This window comes from Cyphomyrmex costatus, unplaced genomic scaffold (assembly GCF_001594065.2).
Source record: "Cyphomyrmex costatus isolate MS0001 unplaced genomic scaffold, Ccosl1.0 scaffold51, whole genome shotgun sequence".
In the NCBI taxonomy this organism is placed as follows: Eukaryota; Metazoa; Arthropoda; class Insecta; order Hymenoptera; family Formicidae; genus Cyphomyrmex; species Cyphomyrmex costatus.
This window is the reverse complement of record NW_017279354.1, coordinates 1,239,790-1,263,290: the sequence shown is the minus strand read 5'-3', so window position 1 is coordinate 1,263,290 and position 23,501 is coordinate 1,239,790. Positions and strand designations below refer to the sequence as shown.

Below are 23,501 nucleotides of genomic sequence, written 5' to 3'. Positions count from 1 at the left end.
CTTCTTTGTTATTACACGTTATGCGATAGAGATCGACAAACGACCGATATCATCACAAATTAAATTTTGATCGAGAAATGGGGCAACCTTTGACACGATTCAACGGAAATGTGACTCACGTGTCTAATGAGTCACTCGCGTGAGACACGCTTAAAGCTTACTACGAATCTTCGGTACTGTTGAATTGTTAATGTCAATCGAAACTAATAAAACTTCTAAGAAGAAAGGAAAAAGAAGGAAGAAAGAAAGAAGAAAGGACGAGCTATTCGTAGGATTTGAAGTAAGCCGATTAATTTTTTATGAACGCTTTTTCATCCGCTAATTTCCATCGCTCGAGAAAACAAAAGATTTGAGAGCCAGGATCATCTCGTACTTTTTGACGAAATGACATGACGTGCGTCACGACGCGTGTCGTGCTCATAAGAGAATGGTAGTAGCTATAGCGAAATCGTCTAATCGATGGAAGTCGTGACACATACACCTACATACACGCATTTGTCGACCGACTTTGCAAACTTCTACTTTTCGAACAGAAATGACTGAAACAAAAAGATTCACAACCAAATATTTTGCCTGCACGCGTGTGCGTTTCAACAGATATCACGAAAGAGTAAAAATGGAGCTGTTGCGAACCATCGATTCTTAGCGCGAAGCAAGTGCGGTCCGTTGATCTCTTGATTTGTTTTTTTTCTTCGTGTGAGTGCGATTAAACTTTTACGAAGCTGCTCGCTCTAATGGGAAATATCGACATAAAATCGCCATTTTTTGGGTCACATATTCCGAGAGAGGCAGTAAACATAATACAATATTTACAGGACTATTTGATGTGAAAATGAATGATCACATTCGGACAGTATTAATTTTCGTGCTGAAATTCAGTATTCTGGATCATACGTTTGTTCATGAGTATATACATTTATGAGCAGCGTGGAATTAAAATACGTGATATCGAAAAATTCGGCGGAAAATTTTAAGGATATATATAGGTGCTACAAAGGATTGTAAAACGTTACGCGATGGGCCGAAAGCAGAAACGTCGCCTAATACCGGAACAGGACCGTAGAATTTGCGGTAGCATTTGCTTCTTCCAGTTCACCTTCGTCATCAGTTGCGTGGCTTTGGTTTATCTCAGCGTAGCAATCTACGCGCCGTCGTACAGGTAAAAAGAAACGACGCATTAAATCTGATTGAATGGAATTAAAAACTAATTTCCGGCATATCTCGATTCCATTTCTTCGAGAGATATCGCTTCCTTACTCTTTAAAAGTGACACACTTAAAAATGTCATTTTCAAGTTATTATCATAAATAAATTAAGTAAATATTATTTTATACTGAGAAAGAAATATAGTCAATATATTAGATATTTATAGTTCGATATTGTCAAATAACATTTATTAAAAGTCAATTAAATATTTATTAAAAGTGAAATAAGGCTGCTTTCCTTTTAGGAAACATAATCGATATGAGTTTTATCTTTATTATTTACTGAATGCTAAGAGACAAAATGTTTGAGTCTCTCCTAAAAGAAAAGCAGCCTAACTTTATAACAAATCGTTAAAATTGTCACAATTAGAAAAGGGTGATTTAAATTTAACAAATAAAAGATGTTATCAAAATTTTTATATGCATTTCATTTTTAAGGATTGTGAAGCAAAAATGACAAAAATAACGTTTAATAATATTAAGAATATATTCTTTCTTCGATATTATTTGATTCATTGACAGTTTTTCTATTAAGTTGAAAAATAGTTTGTTTCTTTTTCCGAAAGACTTAATTTTTTTTTAGTTTGTGTTACTTCTCTGAAGCAAGGGAGCGTTATATTTAATTGTTAGGCGCATATAGGTAATACATTAGTTTCTCTCTATTCAAAGGATATTATCTCTCCCTAAAATCTTCTTGCAAAGGGCTGTGGTATATGTATAACATGTAGCATCATTAAGGAGAAATTATTGACGCTATTCAAGTCAGAAATATTATTCGAGACAAAGCTAAAGGAAAATGCTCGCTGTTTGTTTCTGGTGTAGTCTGAAAAGTGCGTTAACGATGCCAACGTAATTTCAGAGCTTTCCATACTGGCATTGAGCCGGAACCGGTGATGTGCCAAACCGTTAACGCCTCGATGGTGAATAATTGTGGCTGGGCTAGTTGCGGCGAATGGTGTTTGACGAAGTCTAGCGGCTTTTGTCCTCAGTTTCACGCAACCGTGAGACGTAACGGCACTGATGTAATTTTCGAAAATTGTACCAAGTTCAACACAATCGCGTGTCCTCAGGTGCGTAGAACAACGTAACAATACTTAGTGTTACAATAGATCTTTTGCATTGTACTTGAAAATCTAACTTTACTATAGTTTAAATGTGTTACTTAAACATGAACTATTTGGAAAATTCTTGATAAAGTACACATTTACAGTTTTTTCTTAAGTAAGATTTATTCATTGTATATCTTGCCTCAAACATTATTTCAGAATTATTATAGTGATTTCCCATTCGTTATCCGCGTTATGATAATGCCAATATTTAAAAATGGACAAATCTAAAAATTTATTATGAGGAATTTTTGAGTTCACTGAATTCAAATTTCATATCAGAAATTCAAGTTCAAAATGGCAAATCCCATTTAGAGACTTAGTAATCGAAAAAATAAATTTTCGTGAAATTAATGCCTAAACCTCAGAGCAAAATCATAAGGCTCGTAACATGTTCTCGTAAGACTTATAAGAACTTTTAATTGCTTATACCTTTATACAATATTTTTCACAGGCAGCTTTTTACTAACTATCAAATTTACAAGAAATCGTAGATATTTATTAACAATCGTACTTACGATATATATACGCATAAAATTAGAATACTAATCTTACAAGTTTACGAGAATAAGTTACGAGTTTTACGATTCTGCTTAGGATTGATCCATAAGATGTTTTTGAAGTTAAAAAGTAATAATTAGAAAAAATATATGAAGTTTCAAGAACGTACTCTCTAGATTCTTTGGAGTCCCTTTAGAATGTTATTCTAAAGAGTAAAAAGAGTGGCAGAATTTTCAATCTTTTAAAGAGTAGGATTTCACCCTTTAATATAAGATTTTACTTCAAAGAAATTAGAGAATATGAAATAAATTGAAGAAGACGTATACGATATACAAGCGGTGAAACACGAGTATAGTTTCTTGGTTATATTGTAAAATAAGGCGAAAGCTTTTATTTGCGAGTACGTTTTATTTGCAAACAATTACTGGTAGCCGTTTAATGATTAATTTTAGTTATCATTGATTAATTTTAGTATTAAGAGTTCAAAAAAACAAGTATTAACAATAAGAACAAATACAGAAATTATAACATAAAAAATAGAACATTATAGTAGTGCTCTCATTCTGTAAATACAGATTAAAGAATTCAAAATAATTTTTTTGGGGATACTTATACAAATTATATTTAAAATATTATAATGAAAACATAGAGATTTGTACAGAATCTTGCTTAATTTGTTCTTTTTATGAAAAGAAGTAGAAAATAATTGCGTTGAAGAAAAGAGTTTCTCGATTTGTTTATTTAAATATTAATTTCAATCATAATTAATTTAAATGATTAATTTGATTGATCTCTCTCACTCTTTCTTTCTCTCTCTTAAAGAAACATGAAATTTCATTAAAAATTTTAATAAAGAACTGAGAGAGAATACCATTAACGAGTTCAGCATAATTTCTGCAAGTTGGGAATATTTATGGTATAAGATCTAATTTCATGGTCTCACTCAATATTCTCTCGTTAGTAGAACACAGTTACAAGCTCGTATAGTTATCCAATCAACTCAGAAATCTTTAGGAAAGCTTTCAGAGGGAAGACAATAACGAGCTTTTCTCGTATGCTTCGTTGGTTACTTGTCATAATCTTTCCCCCAAAGCTTTTTCCACTTGACGTAGTATGAAAGTTCTTCTAGGATGATGGGGACGTACGTTTACCCTTCGGATTCCGATCACTTTATTTCTCGGTACATTCCGAACCAAGCGTGATCGTAAGTTCCCACACGATCGGATGCTTTCCTGTGGACTTCCATCTCGTGGGAATATTACATTTTTACTGATGCAGCGTAGACTTCAATTCCTTCTCCGTGCTGCCAAACGTCGATGCGGTAAAGATGTTGAGGAAGATTCGTGTTGTATCCGAATAAAATGTAACAAGATACTTGCTGTGTTACTCGTAAAATTATCTTCATCATTAATATTGTAATAGTTCCTTGAATTCATAGCTTTGGTATTCAAGCTCGAAGCTCGTTAAAACTACACTGTTTAGAGATCAATTCTTTAGTCTTCTCCTAACTATCCTTGACAGTAATTTATCGTTAAAGTATAATGTTGACATTATACCAGTTACCTTGGGGCAAGATTATTGGAAACCGAAGAAATGTGAAATATACGTAGCATGATTGATATCAATATTTGTCAACTTTGCAATCTTCACTTGGACTCGAAATAAACGTTGCCTACAATATGTTGAAGATATTTACAAAATATAATCTAATTAAATAATAAAATTTTATTCATAATTCGTATACTAGAAATTTTTGAATTTTTTATAGAAAATATGGTAATCGCACTTCAATTTCCATCTCATCTCACATTCTTATTATCTCTTCTGTATAACGATCCATCAACCAGGCGATATCGATTACAGTTGGGACATTTTCAGCCTGTTGAGAGGGAAAACCTTGTGCAATATTCACGATGAAAAAATGCTATTAAAAAATCCATTGCGTGCGATACGCGCAGCATTAAAACATTATTCATCAGAGAAGTTTTTACAGAAAAAAAACATTCTTCTATCACGATTTGCGAGTAATATTAGTTGCCTTCTCTCATCGTTGGTGATAATTATTTAGCGGATATGTTACGGAAGTATGATGCTAATGAAAATATATATTCTGGAGCGGAAATGTAAACGACATGACGCAAACTTTAACTATCATAATAATGGTACGTTGTCACAAACAACTCACCTATTTAATCCATTTTATCAACAATGATCGCGGATTAGAGAGCTTATATTTGCGGTTATTACATAATCTAAAATCTATATATGAACAGAAGCCGAAAAATTTTGTTATATGTTATAAAATAGTGTAATATGAATACAAATTTCTTTTTCATGAATTGCGTTGCAGTAATACTTTTTGATCAAGTAGCTTTAATTTATTATTATTTGACGTAAACTTGTCCAATACATTATTATTCGGAACGAACATAAACGCAATTAAAATGCGTTAATTACAATTTCTGTCGATTACCGAGAGAAGTAGACAGTCGGAAGATTTTATTGTAAGAAATTAGGTAAAAATACCCCGTATTCATGAACCCAATTTAAAGTAAAAGTCACGAGTTGGGAGGATACGGAGTTATCCCCGTGGGAGTGCCCTATTAATGTGAATATTTAGGCGCACGGCATCGTACTGTATGCCGACCGCTAATGCTTTGCCAACAGGCTCGAAACTTTCTGAAAGTAATGGGATTTAATTAATGACGTGAAAGTGTAATACAGTGCATACATAACATAGCTTTTTACAGCGTTAACAATAGTACACCTGATCCATAAATCATAAAGTAATTTTCCTAATGAATTAATTGTAATTAAATAACGACATTAAAACATTTTTTAAACTTTATATTAAAAGAGAATAATCTTATAATAGAATTACGAGTATATAAATATTTTGATCAAAAATATCATTTAATTCTTTTAGAGCAAAAAAAATTAAATTAAAGAATAATAAAATTATAAAGAAAACAAATAACTTGAATAATTATCAACGCTTTAAGTGAATAAAATACTTTCAGATTAGTTTTAGCATATAAATAAAACAAATAAAATTAATTTAAAATATTTAATTGCGAAATTATCCAAGAGATTTTAGAAATCACAATCAATACGTATAATTCTAATTATAATTAAGGAAATCGCGAGAGATTAAGATTACACTTCCATTTAATTTTACTAATTTTAGAATATTAATACCTACACTGTATCATTTTAATACTTAATTAATAATGAGATGAAGAATTCAAAACAAGGAATGGTCGATAGGTAAACATGGGGAGCATGAAAAGATATAATTGCAACAACGGCAGCGAGTGCAGTATGCTGACGGGGGTATTCAACTGCAGTCTCGGACATTGTTCAAACATGAGTGAATTGATGCTCTGCCATCACAAGGCCGACGGCATTGTCATCGATAGCGAGAAGGATAATATGAAACTGAATGGCTTCTTCAGCTGTCAACATTCCAGATGCACGAAAATTAAGAACGCTTTCACTTGCGACCGATACTGTCCGAGCATTAATACTAGCGACGTGAATGTGTATTTAATGCAGGACGACACTGTAATATCAGCCAAGTGTTCCCATGGGATGGCTTTGAACAGAGCGAACGGTAGCCTACCTGGTATCAAATTGGACGAGCCTGTTAAAATCTGGGACGAAAAAAACGGCAGTATCGTCACAAGCTGCTTCGCCGTAACGAAGAACGGCAATGTCATCAGGTAATAACGAATGTTAATATGATAATCTTATTACGAATTTTCCAGGCTATATATAAAAGGAATAAGTTTGCTGAAATATTTAAAAATTATATAGCGTTCGTTAGTTACAGGACAAAAAAATAGAATAATTAGAATATCATTAAGAAATAAATGGAATAAACATTAAAAATGTGATTATTACATAAAAAAATATGTTAATATTTAATTTGTATTGCAATCACACAATTATATATTTACTATACAACAAATGCAAATGTTATATAAATTGTTCAGATATTACATAATAAATTTTTAACGTTAATTTTTTAAGATCTTATGTCGCTGTTAACAGTAGATTAACTGTTGAATTTGTTCACTTTACCGCACTTTTGAATGCTTTAAATGCACAGAAAAGAGACGCAATGAGACATAAGAAAATTTTAAAAATTGAATTACCGATAAATGACACTGGAGCTTCGTTGAATGATTTAATAAAGAAAATATTTTTGTTCCATTTTTTTCCCTCCCGCATTCTTTTAAAAAGGATTCATAACATCGTCATAAGAATTATCAATCAATAATATATGAATTTTAACATATTTTATGAATAAGATAGAGATAAAATTATCATATTTAAACATATTGTATTACATTATTATACAGTCACCATGTAAAATGTACCTGATTTATGTGATGTTATTCATGGAATATTATTCAAACACGATCTCATTTATCATTATTAAGTTTCTCCAAGCTAAGGGACCGAAGTTTTATTAAATCATCAACTAAAAGGGAAATACGCTAATAATGTCGGAAGAGACTAGAATATTAAAACATACCAATGACAAAGAGAGGGACTAAAATATTGGGGTATATACCCAGTCACAGGATCAATGGTTGCTATGGAAATACCCTATACGAGTCTATAAGAAACCGAGTATAGAGAAACGACATAAGCTTTTGCGATAGAAGTAATTGACCTCAATAAACTTGTCTATAAATATTTAACTTTAATTTGTATCCTTGCTTATAGATTGTTTTTTAATTAATTGAACACAAAAAATTCAAACATATATAGATATGTAATAAAACCTTTTCATTAAAAAGATATATTTACGGAAATTGCAATGCTTTATAATTCGCGTGAAAAACAATTATCCTTTTAAATTTTATTCACAGTTATATGTATTTCTATCATTCACATCTTTATCATCTTTCTTATGTAACCAGGTCAAAATTAAGATATGTGATCATTATCGTTTCTGTTGACATTCGCAGCACGGAGGATTGCGTGAATGGTACGCTGTTGGGTGAGATTCCGGTTCCCAAACCGTCCATTAATTTCACGAGCTTCCTGAAAATTTATGAGAAGAGCCTGCGGCATCCGGCGGACCCCACGAACGCCTATGTTCCGGCACAGCGATCTTTGACCATCTACAACAGCTCGCGATTGTATATCAACCTCGAGCGTTGCGTCAACACATTGCGAGGCGAATGTAGACAATTCCAGCTCACTCACGGTCGTGATGGCGACAATCAGACCGCGCAGAGTCGATATCCCTGTTTTTACAACAAGGTAAGACATTTTCTGCCAAAAGAGATTTGATAAACGCACGAGAATTATGTATCAGATATATAGTTTCTGTGTGCAAAATGTGACTGGAATTGGAAATTTATACTTTCCGTATAAAAATGAACATTATATTCAAAATCACATTTGTTGCCGAAGATAAAAATAATTTCTTTTTAAGGAAAATTTTACGATTTATGTTTTAAAAAATTATTTTAAAAATTCAAAAATTGACAAATAAGAGGGACAAAGCATAATTAAATTGACAAGAAACAAATTATTCTAATTTTTCATAAAACATATTTTAACTATCGTTGATTGTCATCTCCGGTATAATTATAAAGAAAAGTGTAATAGACACAATTTTTATTCATGTGGATACACATATTACGCAGAACGACTCGTTGTTCGTGGTTGCACGTTTCGATCTGAAGAAAACGCGAATGGAGCTGTTGATCGCCGTTATCGTGCCGGCTGGACTCTTCATCATCAGCGTGATCACCCTGATTGTGATTTCGCGATCGGTGCAGGTGGGAGATGACGCGAAGATGCGATGCAGATACTGCGTTGACAAGCAAGAGGTCGAGGGCGAGGACCAAGGACTCGTGGAGGCAACGTCCTCCACGACTCAAAGTCAGGTCAATGAGAACGACATCAGAAGTATGACCCTTTAGCAGTACAAGCCGCTCGGTATAGGCACTACTTTGGGTTATAAAAGGCTGCCATTGAACGACATGGACGAGGCTGAGGATTCTTTCTAGAAGAAAATGCGAGATCTGACTTTTGAAAATTCGTGATGCTAGAAAGATCCATCCAAGACAAAATTCTGAAGATAAAATCCGAACATGTGAGTAAAATTAAATTCTCGAATGGACATTAACGTCGTCTTCCGGAATGAGGTGTAATTAATTTCTTTACAGTTACAATAATCATTGTAACGCACAATGACATGGACGTTACAATGATGTGAATGATCATTGTGTTTGAAATCGAGATTTAAATTCAAGTAATCTCTGCCAATAAAATTCAACGAAAGTAACCCATTTGGGGTCCAAGTTAATATTATTGACTCTCTAATTATACATATATTGATGGGATATATTTGTAGGTATGCTCACTATTGCCTTCGATGTATCGCTATTACTTTGTTTGCGCGCAAGACAAATTGACACTGATATCACACAGAATCATCGATACATAGGTTGTGTTCTAAATTTACTGCCAGCGCTGAAAATGCTACAGTTTATGTTATGTACACTATAGATTTTCAGTACAGGCAATCAATTTTGGAACACAACCATAGTTTTAAGATTTTACCTCCAAATATACATATATTTAGGAAACTTTCATTAGTTTTATCAAAAGTAAATTAATTTAATTTTATTATTAAAACAATCATTAAAATGGTAAAATTCGTCACATACAAAAGCGTGATTTAAAAACAAGTCGTCAAAATCTTTGTTGTTAAAAGGGGGTAATTTTTTTAAGAGTTGTAAAACGAAAATTACAAAAATGATATTTGATTATGTTAAGAATATATCCTTTTCGTTGATTATTTGATTAATCAGATGTGAAATATTCACTATAGTACTTCGTGTAGGATAACACGACGAGATTTATCGATCGTTTAATATTCGGTTAACAACGAACATGCATTTATATTTTTTCTATATCTTATTGTGTGCTACACTTGTAGTTAACTCCATACTATTATCGTACTGTAATTAGAAATTTGTATGTATCTAATGCCGCTGGTGAAAACACTTGATGATTCTCTGTTTCTGATACGCGAACTCGAGTATTATATGACTGCCTACGCGTAAATTATATGTAGTTATATAGAAGATATATTGTATATTACATATATTTACGATACATAAATATCAGTACCTTGCGACGTAAATATATAAATATATACATATATACACACATTGTATATACATATATATGAGTGTATATGTGTATATACATATATGTATATAACATGCTTTCAACGAGACATTTATATATTCGTGGTGATCAACGTTGCCTCAACTTTTGTGCCAGTTTCGTGTTAGCGTGTGTGTAAAGTCAATCAAAGAATATCCGTCATATAACAAATATTCGAAATATTTGATACAATTAACGAATGTGTGTTAATTAGAAATATGAATTTTTATAAGAAGAAAATATAGAGAAAATAACGCAATAAAATTATTTGCAGTTTTTAATTATTGAATTCATTTTACTTTTAATATTTTTCAATCTTACTAAAATAAATAAACTTTTCAAGAGAAATAATTAGCACAAAAGATAGTAATTTGATATTTGATATAATTTGATTTTGATTCTTTATGCTATTTATTAATTATTTTATTTATTGAAAGAAAGAAAGCATATATTTTAAAATATAACTTTTAACTGAAATTTGTGAAAGAATTAATAAAAGTTCACTCACATTCAGCAACGTAAAATACAGGCTTTAAATAGGCAATAAGTTAATATAATCTCACGCAAGTAAATACATATGTGTACACAAGAAGAGTAGCTAGAAGTTACTAGACAAGAAAAAAAAAGACTTTTCTGATGTCACTATATACTCTATGTGCCTTCTTCCGCTTTCGATGGAGCCAGTTAAAATGTATCTAGTAATATTTGCAAATGCTATTACCGTAGAGAGACAGGCTAAAAAAAAAACTCTTGCTCTCGGAAACAAACATAACAGTTACTCTGTTATTTCTGTTATTTTTATTCTGTTGTAAAAACAGAGGAGTGCCGGTTTGTAAATAAACGTTTAATTTCGTGTGTACTTTTTTCTAAAAATTAATAAATGGATTATGTAGTTATGAAAGCAATGTGAACGATATTTTGATTCGTTAAAAACGGACAAAGAGAATGAACAAATGAGAAAGTTAATGAACAAATGAGATAATTAGAGGGATGACTCTTGAAATGTCTTTAAAGAATATCGATTATAAGGGAACAATGCAAAGTAATTTGTGGTAAAAAAGAATACGATGCAAATAATAATAAAAAACGAACATATAATCAATTATGTATCTGACTAAAGAAGGACTAATTCTCTTTGTATGTATTATTATTGGTAACAGCGTAGTATATAGATAAATGTGTATATACATAAATAGAATAATTTTGTGGTATGCCTTTATGACAAATACATTTGTGAAATATATGAATGTGCTGACTGTAAAATACTTCTTTTTTCTTTTATAATAAAGTTTCTTTATGTGTGCATAGTCTTATTCGCATATTAACTTTATTTTCTTTCGTTCAAAGAATATATAATTAACTCGGTCAAAAGTACACCTCTCTTAGTAAACAGTTTATAATAAACGTTGCGTGTCCATGCGATTGTAAAATACGATATGGAAAAGGGGACAATCGAAGAAAAAGCTTCGTTAAATTTATATTTGTATGTTTCCCGTAATAAAATAATGAAAACGTTGAAAAATTCCTGCCCCTTAAAAACTCCCTCCATGATAAAACAGCGATGCGCACATCTTCGAAACATAATAAAATAATATCGCCGCACCTTGCGTGTTACGAAGCACTTCGTGCCGAGGGCATCACTCGAAAGTTCTGCTGCGCAAGAACAAAAATGCTTGTTATATCTGCCGTTCGTTTGTAATATGCCCATGCAAATTAATCTACCGCGGAGAACATTTTCTGACCTTGGTGAAACGAATACAGTTTTACTCCTCTATAATCTAGCACAAAATTGCAGAGCGATTGAAAAATTTTCTTTAAAGAGATTGGTTGTTTCTTCATGGAATCTCCTTATATAACTCACATTTTTGCAGAAATATAAATTATTTTCTTTGCATTTTATTAGTATTATAATTATAATATGTCATATGTTTTATATATAATATACTATATATAATACATATATATATATATATACTATATGTACATACATATTTATGTATATATGATTAATAAATCGGAATATCAAACATAATCTTTTGGTACCCCTGGCATAAAATAATTCATATTAATATCTAAACGTTTTTATATCTAGACAAAAATAATTAATCATCATCATGATTAATTAATACTTATTTTTTCAAACTTCTCATCTTGTAACTTTTATCGTTCCCGCAAACGACGTAAAATGTGATTGTATCGTTTTGATAAAAACAAACATGAGTCTTGAATTGTCATCAACCTACATTCACAATAACTGCAGATTAAAATCAAGTGCATCCTGTCAATCACACAGCTCGTCGCTCGCTCAATATTTGAAGGGTCCTTTACAATGCAGGCACCGTTACATGCTCATTATCACGCGTCGTAATTTATAAAGAGATAGCGAGCGAGAGAGAGAGAGAGAGAGAGAGAGAGAGAAAGCCATTAGATAGAATTTCTCATTTACGCATTGACGCGTTGCAAAAAGCTTGTACGGTAGTTCGGTCTGGTGGAAAGTCTTAGGTCAACATAAAAATGATGATCAAATAATAGAAGCTTTCAGACGTCAATTTCAGGAGACTGCGTTACGTGATAGGACAACCAACGAGTGAATAATATAGAGATACGACTGCAAGCGAATTGTATCATAAAAAACAAAGGATTATTTGGATTTGTAAACTTCGCTACACCATAAATAGATACAAATAAAAATTGCACCTATTATGCGGGGTTTACACTACAAGTCGCAGTGATCGTAGGGTTTTAAAACGTAGAAAATTGACCAATCATAGTTAATTATTCTTTTTATATTCGACTGTAATTGGTCAATTTTCTACTACTTGAGACCCTACGACTGCTATGACTTCTATTGTAGACCCCGCATTATGCATCGTTAGCTTATTGTTTAAAAATAGTAACTTATCGATATGTCATATAACTATATATTATGTTCAACAACAAATTTTTGAAGAATGTTAAATCAATTTTTCTTTCTTTACGTAATTCTGTGAAATACAGTGTTCTGCAAAAATAATGAACATACATAACGAGTCGATATAGTCATCATGTTACACAATAGTATGTATATGTATATACACATGTTCTTTTGTAGACAAATCAACCAAAAGAAAACTATTGCGTAGTCGACTAAGATACCGATCGTTACATATTACAGGGAGAAATATAATTATTTATATAGAAGAATTAAGATAATCATTTTATCAAGAATTCTCTAGCATGGTAGGAAACTACGTTTCATTCTCTAGCGAGAGAAAATATTGGAACTTAGGGACGGCCATCGGACGAACTGGACAAATTGTGTTGTAACAAACACTATGGCCTGTTTCTGTCGTTCTCTTAAGGAAAGTAAATGAAACGTCATGAAAATTCACGGACGCAATTTCCTGTGAGACATGTATCGACTAGTCTAAATCGATCGATGATTCTTAAGGAAATTCTTAATGAGATTATTTTCTTCTATTATTCGTTCAAATCTCTTTAAAATAAAGTAAAATACGAAGTACACTAATGAAGTAATCAATTTTATAAATTAAAAGACTTAATAAATTAAAACTAATTTCCGCTATATTCATTAATCAATGCGAAGTTTCGACGGAATAACAAATTATTAAGATTACTTAAGAGAAATTGTAATAATATCATTTTTTATTAATAATAGTAACAAAACTGATTAAGCTTTATAATAAAAACTAGAAAATTAATTCATGAAGTGCTTTAAAATTAATTTTAATTAAAGAACAAGCTTAGATATCAGTATTCCTGTTACATAGTAATAACAATTACTATTAATATTATTGTTGCGACTTATTAATTTAATATGTGATTTATAAAATTAATAATATAATTTATAATACTAATATATATATATATTAATATATGATTTATGAAATTAATATATTCACCATTTTTTGAAAATTTGAAACAATAACTTTGCTATATCATTAATTTTATTATATAGATTCTAAATTTGAAGAAACAAATATATTTATATATTCTGTATATTTTGTCGCAGCATTTTTGCCGTAATACACATATTCCACACTCAATTAAAATTTGATTAAAGCTTTCAAAGAGTCGACGTGGAGAGAATCAAAATAAATTTTTAAAACCAATTTAGTCAATTAGTTCTTGAGAAAATATCAAAATACTATGTCCCATGATTATTCAAGCGAACATTTGGGAAGATTAACATACCTGTTGCTACCTAAAGAAAAATGTTCATGTATTTCATATATTTCCAGATAACAGAAATAAATTAAATAGAACACGAGGTATGCATAATAGATCATCTTAAAATATTAGCTTCTCTTAATTAATTATTGATCTTTATATAATCGTTATATGTGGAAGTCGTACTAGATGCTATTTGCTGCGACTCCAGATCGATAATGGAAACAATAGAAATGGAACATTTGCTTTTATGAGTTCATTAATACCTAACTTTTAGACTAGTTTAGTATTCGTTTTTGTAATTGGTTCTTATATTTAAGTCTTAAGCTGTCATAAGCTAATCACAGATATTAACACATCTTAGGATATTATTTAAGATGGTCTTGAAATAAGAATAGACTATGAATACCGAAATTAGTCTTTACAATTGTAATTACAATTGTAAATTATATAAACTTAAATGCATTTTTATATTACGTTACTATTTTAATTTTAAATTAATAAAAATAAATCAAAAATATTTATGTAAATAAAAAATAATTTATAGGTAACGTACTTCTATATATTTATATACTAAACAATTAGATCACAATTATTGTGTATAAAATAGTTTTATAATAGTAAAGTGTCATAATTTGAAGGATATCTTCATTTTAATATGAATGAAAGTAATTAATATGTACGGACTGTGATATTATATTGTACTGCGATTTTATATCGTGAGTATTTCAAACTGCATAAATTAAAAATGCCCGTATTAAAACAATATATTATTATTAAAATACTGTTTAAATCAATGTAGTGTGTAGATCGTAGAAATCTGAAACTAAATTTATTTTTGTCCAATGCTTCAGAAGTGTTAGATTACTCGATCGGAGAAGAAAATTTGCAATTAAAGAAGGCACGTGACAACATAAACGGCTCGAAAGATCAGTATCAGCTTAAACAAGCTTGCGAGCTGTTTCTGAAATAAGTTACCCTACTTCGAATAGGGCGTGCAGAGGACACGCGTGTGATCGATAGGCATGTACTATCTTTTCCTAAGCACGTGGATCAATGGAAGCGACTTAGAGGTACGTTCTCCGCTCTGGAATATCTCACGAGTAGTAATAAAATCGATTCTGCCTTATAATCTTTTAAAGACATACTGCAAATTTTGCAATATTAATTTTTTATTGAATTTTAAAAATAAGTATTTATATTGATAAAAAAATTATGAAATTTTCAGAAGATTGTGCAATTATTTCTATTTGTAATTTGCACATGTTATTGATTTTTGACCATGTAGGGATAAAACAGAACGCGTCAAGCTCGACCGCAGCTTGATCATCATTTGTTGTTAACGTCAATGTTACTTGATAAATTTTTCATTCAAATTTTGTGAGATCTTAAAACGAGTTGATGTACATTCTTATGATTGCTACACTTTATTTGTCAATAGTGTTATTAGAGAAATGTTTCTTATATATATTGTATAGATGATTCGTCCGAGATATTCTTATTACCGATATATGAAAAGACACTTACCTTCAGCTGTTCTTGACGACGATACGCGTGCAACATTAATTGTTTCCGTTCATCTTCTGACATTAATGGCTCTCTCGCCGGTCTTCCAGATCCTCTCTTTTGTAATTTCACGACCACCTTGGTTTTCTCGTTATTACCCACAAAGTCCTTCATCTTCATCCCACGTAATAACTCCTTTCCGGAGAACCATAGTTGAGCCAGTTGCAAATCGATTACCTGCAACAAGTGCGCGTCTTTCCAAATGTCAAACGAAGATGTCGCCTAGCGTGCTAAATTTCTTCAAAAGAGAAAAAGCTTAAAGAACGTTTTTCAGATTGGCTTTTCTTTTCAGACATTTTTACAACACCTTTAAACAACAAATTAATAAATTTCTTTGTATATGTACGCGTATAACATTTTTGCATTTTGTCTGATAACGAGTGCCCCCTTAACGCACAAAAAAGTATGTATACAAAAAATGTCTCTTATTTTTATTTCCATTATAATATATTCGAAAGCTAAAATCAAAAGGAATTTTTGAAGCATTTGTGTTGTCTTATATGTTATATTAATTGTAAATATTTAAAACACAATGTACATTACCTCGAGGGAAGCTTGAGTACCGGTGAGATCTTCGGTATTCTCAAACTCCTTATGTATCACATCGTGTGGTGGAAGTCCCATCGGATAAACGATTGTCACGGCACCTCTTAACAAATCCAAAGCTTCCTGAACTATCTTTTGAGTAATCAGTTTCTCTTGTTGCACTAATTTCTGCGATTATATATAAAATAATATTAAGTAATATTATAGAGAGTTTAGAAAGAGTAAAATGTAACAAATTAAATCGCATTTATTTACTTTTGACGTCATGGTACGTGCATCCTCAATGGTTTTTTTTAGCACCTCCTGCATCTTTTCGTTAGGTTGTCTACCATTTCTACGACCTGTATTTATCTAAACTCAGTCTTATATAATTTATTATGTGAAATGTATACAATTTTAAATATATTTATGCAATTTGAGTATTTTTAATAAAGTTTTCATATTATTTAGTAAATATTTGTAAAACTAAAGTAAGAGATTCGATAACAAAATCAATACATTTTCCATAATAACATTATTTTTGTTATAACATATCAAAATGACTAGATAATTTTACAATAACTATTATGAAGTTTTATTGAAATATGCAAATAGAAAATATAATAGAAATTAGATGCTATCAAAAGTAATAAAAAAAAAATATATGTGATAATTTTAGTAGTGTACTTGCGTTTATTTATTATTGATATGAAATAAATAAATAAAATATAGCTAATTATATAATATCATAAATTATAAGCTTAAATATGTATATTTTTAAAAATAAATATATATACTTTGCTTTATTTATTAGCTCCGCAGGCATTTTTATTTTTTAAAAGTTTTTATGAAAGAGTTGTGGTTCATTATCGATGATGCCACGAGGCGTTAGTTTTTATAGTAAAATCTATTATTATGCGATGCCGACGAACAATGTTACGTACCGATCTTGTCTTTGTTGAAAGTCCAACCGCCCATGGGCACGCACTTGTCGGCCCATTCGTCCTTGAGCTTGAGCTCCTCGACCTGATCGTCCGTGAGGCCCATTATGTCAGGTGGTAACATCACGCCGTGCTTAGCCAGCTCCTCGATCTCTGTTTTTCACGAAAGAGATACTTATGAAAGAGCAAACGCGCGAGAGGGAGAGTGAGCGATCGTACTCAAGTATATAAGTCCGTATAATTATCCCGCGTGACTAATATCACACGATAGCCAGGATAGATGGGTTCATAAACTCAGGCCTCGACTTCTTATTACATGCTGTTATTACTAGCCGCGGGTGTGCTCTGAAGAGATAATCACTAATGGATTTTTCGCGTTAATATTCCGACTGCAAGGCCAGGGCCTTGCCTGCAGGTTCACCTCGTCCCACAAAAGCTCGTAAAAAAAATAATTCATATTGTCCTTACTGCAGCTTATTCATATCTTACGTTATATAGAGATATATATACTATGTATATATAAGAATTTTTCATGCTTATCCTGTGTATGTTAAATCTTATATATTGCGAAAGAAAATAAAAAATTATTTCTTTTATATATTTACTTTTTAATCTTATAATATAATTATGGTTTTTCAAAGTAATCGAAATCATTTGGAATTACTTAAACATATATTTAACTATATTTTCTCACTATGTTCAGAGCAACCTGGCACTGTAAAGAGTACACATAAAATTACCATAACAAATTCTTGAAATCTTCAAACGACCATTGTAGATCACTACGATGTCAGATATGACATCGTCCACTTTCGCCTCCACATGGGTATCGTATAAAAATTGGCTCTCGTCACCTTTTTTCACATGCAATCTCACCATTTCTATCAAGTTAAAATGTACAACTTTGAACTTGAAACAAATTGAAATTTCTGTGTTATAAAGTAATTATAAACATAAAGTTTTTGATTGAGACAATGAATGGTTACTGATTATAATTATTATTAATTTAACTTGAACGTCAAAATGAATTATGCTATTAAGTGCATCAGCGAGTTGTCACGAGAAACCACGAGGAGAACTAAACATCCAACGATCCAACACATATTCGCCCAACGAAAGCTTGAACAACGTCAGGATGATGCATCGTCCATGGTAACACAAGTTATCGATTAAACAATGCAAATACAGCGTACAATATGAAAGAATAAAATGTTCACACAATTAATAAATAGCTGAAAAAAATTAGACTGGCCAAACAATAGCAATAATAAAGGAGGCAACGAAAATGGATCGATAAAAATAGGAAGATGTTTCTCAATAAATATATAACTTTGTGTTGCTCATTATTATATAATATACATATTTACATTCTAGTGGAACACGGATTACAAGAATAAAGACGTTCATATATCGTTACAAATATGAAGAAACGCCGACGACGCATCTCCATTTTGGTCGTCGTGTTTCTACTGGCGTTTTTGACACAAAAATATGATATATTTATATGATTACTTAACGTCAATATATAATATATATATATATATAGCAGCAATTAATAATATTTTAAATATTTTCGGCGCAACGTTGCACAATAAAAATCTATGTCATAATTCATAATTCTCGGCTATAATATAAGTGACTAGTATTACGTTAAAATACACTTAGAATTTCAATTCGATGAGGTGCATCTTACGCAGGTCATTTTCCTGTTTGAGGTTCAAACAAAATGATCCATGGGCGTAACAAATAATCGGTTTCAATCCGTCAAATAAAATTTTGTTATGACTGTTTAAACATCACGTTGTCGTTGAGTGATGTGCATACTGGAAATTTCAACCTGGTTTCCCTTTTTTTATCACTTTTATGTTTAACGTTTCACTCAGCTATTTGTTACGCCCACGTGATGGTCCCTATGATAATTGTTGCATACGGACATGTCAAACGATTAAACATCCTAAGCGTGTGTCTTAAATTTGCGAGCGCAATTAGTTAACTCGCGACAATTCCGAAATAGACACTGCAAAAATGAATATCTTTTTTTGTTCATTTGAACTCTTAACATCGACACGAGTAACAGTGATAATTGCTTACGTCGAGTGGAGTCATCATCATACCACTCGCGGAACATGATGGAACAACGAGATTTGGAAACTTACACTTTACTCAAAATCCTTTCGCATTGCTTGAACTGCCTTTGCAATCTCGACAGTAAATCTACAATAACGAGCAGAGCTGCACAATGCACTGCTTTATTTACACAAATCGTTATATGAGAAATATTTTTAGTCTCACAAAAATAAAGTCTAAAATATTTTATCTATTGTAAATTAAAAAAGATAAAATAAGATCACATTTGATGCTAAGAAAACAAACGATAGGCATAACATTCTCTATGTATAACCACAAGTTATTTTTATTTAATTGTAGCCTCACTATATATTTTTCACACAACAGCTTAAACGGCGCAGCAATGCATCATGTAACTCCGACACTGAAACGGCGTAGTTCTTTCTTTTACATGTAACAGACACGTGCTTATAAGAGCACATTTATAAATAGACACACGTGTATGCGACATTTACATATCGGTTCGTCTACGTGTGACAACACTTATGAGAGAGGAAGAAAATTCCTCTATCGAGACGTAAATCGACTACTTTAATATGATACTCTATACAATAGAAAAATTGGCATTTGGTCCGAAAAAAATATATGAAATGCATGTGAAATCTATATTCTGAAACAATACCCTATCTAGGCTTCGTCCTATTTTTAAGAGCCTGACGGAAACATTAATCAAGCAACATCGTCATTACAAATGATAACGAACGCCATCAACTTAGATGTGGTTTCGTTTACAGCTGTCATTGTAACTAATTGGTGCATTCTACAAGTTTGAATGATTCTGTATAGCGACATTTTATTATAATTCGGTCCCACGGATTCATTTGTTCTTGTTAAAAGTTTTATTAGGGCACATACAATATTATGGTTCTGCCCAGTTATATAGAAAAATATTTGACATGAAGTCAAGTAATAAAATTTTGTTGCAAAAATAAAATATTTAAAAAATTTAGTTATATCGTAATTTATATTATAATTTGTACAAGTCAAAACAATAACTTTTTATATCAGAAAGTTTTATTGATTTTATGAGAAAAATATCGTTAATATATCAACTTTATTTGTTCATCATAAAGTTTTATTAGGGCACATATTATAAATGTGCCTAATTGTAGTTATAGAAAAATATTTTTGACATGAAGTCTAGTAATAAAATTTTGTTGCAAAAATAAGATATTAAAAAAAATATTTGTGTATTTAATTTGTATTATAATTTGTACAAGTTAAAATAACTTTTTATATCAGGAAGTTTTATCGATTATGATATTGTGAGAAAAATATCGTTAATATTAACTCTTGCTCTCTGATATATCATTCTGTCTTATTTTTATCGAAGATATGAACTTGCTACGGTACAGAATAAACCCATGGATTCGCTATTTTCATAAACACATACACATAGTCGTCGAAAACACCGAATGACGTTCATCTATCTCGCAACCGGAAATATTTATCGATCATTTTTTATCTTTCAGCATTAAAATGTGATCAAATAAAAAAATTGTAGCAAGATGCAATTTCAGATCGCATTTAATCGTAACTTTATAGAATTTATAAATTCTCAAACAATAACAATGTCAGAAAATTGTGAAAAAGTCATCTTTCATATTCCGAAATTTAGCCGATTTATCGAGACGCACATAAGCGATCTTCATTAAAATTGTTCAGGAAGATCGTTCATTCTCATTCTATATATTCCATTCCTTACAACTTTCATGACAAACGGACGGCAAGATTTTTGGACAGTAAACGTCATACGGAGGATTCTATTACTATATACTACTATACGATAAAATAGATTGCTTATCTCAAGTTCAAAAACAGTTGAACGAAGCTAACTACGACATCGGTGGGTCTTGGTTATTGATCGCGCTGATCAATCGAGATTATTCCTCGTCGATAGTAGGCTGGACTTGTAATACGTCCTTTAGGATCCTGTTGTCATACTGTTGCTCATCGGGTACTTGGAGAGTAGACATGGAAGTGGAAGTGGAAGTGGACGTGGACGTGGAAGTGGATATGGAAGTTAATGTGGAAGAGGACGAAGAGGATGAAGGAAAAGAAGAACCGTGCAACAATAGCTGTTGCACGGTACTCTGTTCTCAAACTTTACTTTCGGGCCCGTCAGTGGTGTGCTTGAAAGAACTACGGATTTTGCTGAGATGAAGAGCAGCGATATGTCCATAGCTCTTATTGTACCATTCAGGTGTGCGTCCCCTGAAAGCAAATTATTCCACTTAGATTTTTGTCTAATCTGAAGTCTATTTAATATGATATTTATTTTAAATCAATAATAAAAGAATCATTTTTTAATAATTAAAAATGAATAATTAATTTTAAATAAATAAAGATAAATAATTAATTTGAAATATATTTTTTGAAACACAAAACATTCTTTAAAAAATGTGAAGAATCAAGCAAGATAAAGTGGATAATACATTTAAACAAATATTTTGATATTAATTACTTTGTATCGACTCTAGATAAATGCATAATGCGAGATTTGCCGCTGCCACATGGTTCGATAAGATAACGTGAGGCTAAAACGATGCCGCGAGTTCCTCCGAGCATGACAGGGGCATCTGGATGTTGCACGGATGTTTCGACAATGACGCAAGCACCTTTGGGAAGATCATTTCGCCAAGATCTGCAAAAATTAATTATACTAATTAGAAACCGTAAACATCTCTAGTAATCGTGTTCATAGAAAATAAAATATTTGTTATAAAAGTATAATAATTTTAAAATATATTTCCTTTTTATTTAAAATAAATAAAAAGAACAAGTGATTTGATCATGACAACTGATGTAACTTTATTAATTCACCTTAATACACAATAATCTCGAGCGGGCAGCGGACTCATGTTTCCTGTGGCATATTGGAAGACCTCCACATTGGTGTCCAATTTGGTCACCAGTCTGTATTTTAAAAGTTGTGGATCCCAGATGTGTCTTTCTCTTAGCACACGATGTAACAGCTCGTTTGGAGGAGCCTCGACTTCGGTTGATACTCGCCAGAGACGAAGCGGATGTCCATCGCCAACCTTTTTATATGCCATTTCTACGCTGTTATCAGCAGGATTGTTTACTGTGACCCAACCGCGACTTCTGCTAGAACGAATTGCAATCTTCAATTTAGCGCACATAAATCCTCTGTTAATTGATTTACCTTACTTATTTTAGTTACTTGTTTAATCTTGACTTGATATATTGTATTATATTTTTCTCAATCATCCTTTTATTTATATAAATAAATATATATATATCTTTAAGATTTAAAACTTTTTAATCGCTTATATGGTATATATTACTTCATTATTTTTCTCACAAATAAATTAAATCATAATAATGACATGTACTTACTTTTCTCGCGCTTCTTTCAACAGCGCCGTGGTACAGGCGTACAAGTATCCCCTCCAATCCTGCTTCAATTCCGAACCGAGTTCCTCCAGCGCGACTGGAATGCTCTCTTCCATGTAATTAAAGTGACACTGCGTCAGCATGTCCGACGAGACCTGAAAGAACCGGAAGAGGCATGAGCCGTGCCCTTCCCTCGTTCACGCTTGAGATCGAACCAAGCGAGCGCGCGAGCGATCGCGATCGACGAATAATGATACTTCAGTACTCACCATGAATAATTCACGATGCATCTTGACCAGATACAGAAGACAGTCGTGAGCAGCTTTATTTTCCGACAATTCTCGCTGATCGGGAATGCCCACAGTCTTTCGCCTACGTGGCGACACGCTGCTCGACCTGTTAGTCACGTTCGTGTTACTGTGGTTGAAGTGAAACAGGCTCGGGGCTAGACACACAGCCAGATTCGAGGCTGTCATTTGGTTATAAGGCGAGTTGCTGGCGACATGATTGAGGAAATCAAGCAGAGTTTCCAGTGCTTCGCGATGCTCGTCTGGGAGTAGTAACAGGACGCACTGAACAGCATCGGGTCGCAATTCTACTGGTACATCTGTGAAAACAACCGATCCATTGAAAAATCATGTTTCCCTCTTCGTAAATTAATTATACTTGTCCATTTTCAATGCTTTTTCGATATTTTTTTTATTTATTTTATTACATTACCGATTTTTTTTTCTTATTTCTATTGCTTATAATTTTTTTATTAATAAAAATACATAAATTTGCTTGATATCGTTATGTTTCTT

The 23,501-nt window shown here is 31.8% G+C and overlaps 3 protein-coding genes across 3 annotated transcripts in view; 1 reads left to right on the top strand and 2 right to left on the bottom strand.

Moving 5' to 3' along the window:
* The window catches only part of LOC108778789 (UPF0769 protein C21orf59 homolog), a 58,415-nt gene extending 40,322 nt beyond the window's left edge, over positions 1-18,093 (bottom strand). The window contains exons 1-5 of the mRNA XM_018546061.1: positions 17,955-18,093; positions 17,218-17,367; positions 16,550-16,635; positions 16,292-16,462; positions 15,710-15,925 (exon numbers count right to left, since the gene is read on the bottom strand). Of these exons, the coding sequence (XP_018401563.1) occupies positions 15,710-15,925; positions 16,292-16,462; positions 16,550-16,635; positions 17,218-17,367; positions 17,955-18,093 (762 nt within the window). The remainder of the gene's footprint in view (positions 1-15,709; positions 15,926-16,291; positions 16,463-16,549; positions 16,636-17,217; positions 17,368-17,954) is intronic.
* On the top strand, positions 1,017-8,838 carry Teh4 (tipE homolog 4 phospholipid transfer protein). Its single transcript, XM_018546056.1, has 5 exons — positions 1,017-1,159; positions 2,065-2,275; positions 6,080-6,534; positions 7,792-8,089; positions 8,479-8,838. Exons 1-5 carry the CDS (start codon positions 1,017-1,019, stop codon positions 8,755-8,757), a joined length of 1,386 nt encoding a protein of 461 aa, XP_018401558.1. The 3' UTR covers positions 8,758-8,838.
* A 2,871-nt stretch (positions 18,094-20,964) lies between the features above and the next one.
* The window catches only part of cv-c (RhoGTPase activating protein), a 206,906-nt gene continuing 204,369 nt past the window's right edge, over positions 20,965-23,501 (bottom strand). Inside the window, exons 11-15 of the mRNA XM_018545992.1 lie at positions 22,968-23,305; positions 22,702-22,853; positions 22,165-22,446; positions 21,806-21,985; positions 20,965-21,555 (exon numbers count right to left, since the gene is read on the bottom strand). Of these exons, the coding sequence (XP_018401494.1) occupies positions 21,441-21,555; positions 21,806-21,985; positions 22,165-22,446; positions 22,702-22,853; positions 22,968-23,305 (1,067 nt within the window). The 3' untranslated portion in view covers positions 20,965-21,440. The remainder of the gene's footprint in view (positions 21,556-21,805; positions 21,986-22,164; positions 22,447-22,701; positions 22,854-22,967; positions 23,306-23,501) is intronic.

Bases quoted from the DNA above. Each gene is read 5' to 3' on its own strand.
- Teh4 (XM_018546056.1), top strand. From the start codon at position 1,017: ATGGGCCGAAAGCAGAAACGTCGCCTAATACCGGAACAGGACCGTAGA. The intron at 2,276-6,079 runs GTGCGTAGAACA...AATGGTCGATAG, and splicing joins ACACAATCGCGTGTCCTCAG to GTAAACATGGGGAGCATGAA. The intron at 8,090-8,478 runs GTAAGACATTTT...CATATTACGCAG, and splicing joins ATCCCTGTTTTTACAACAAG to AACGACTCGTTGTTCGTGGT.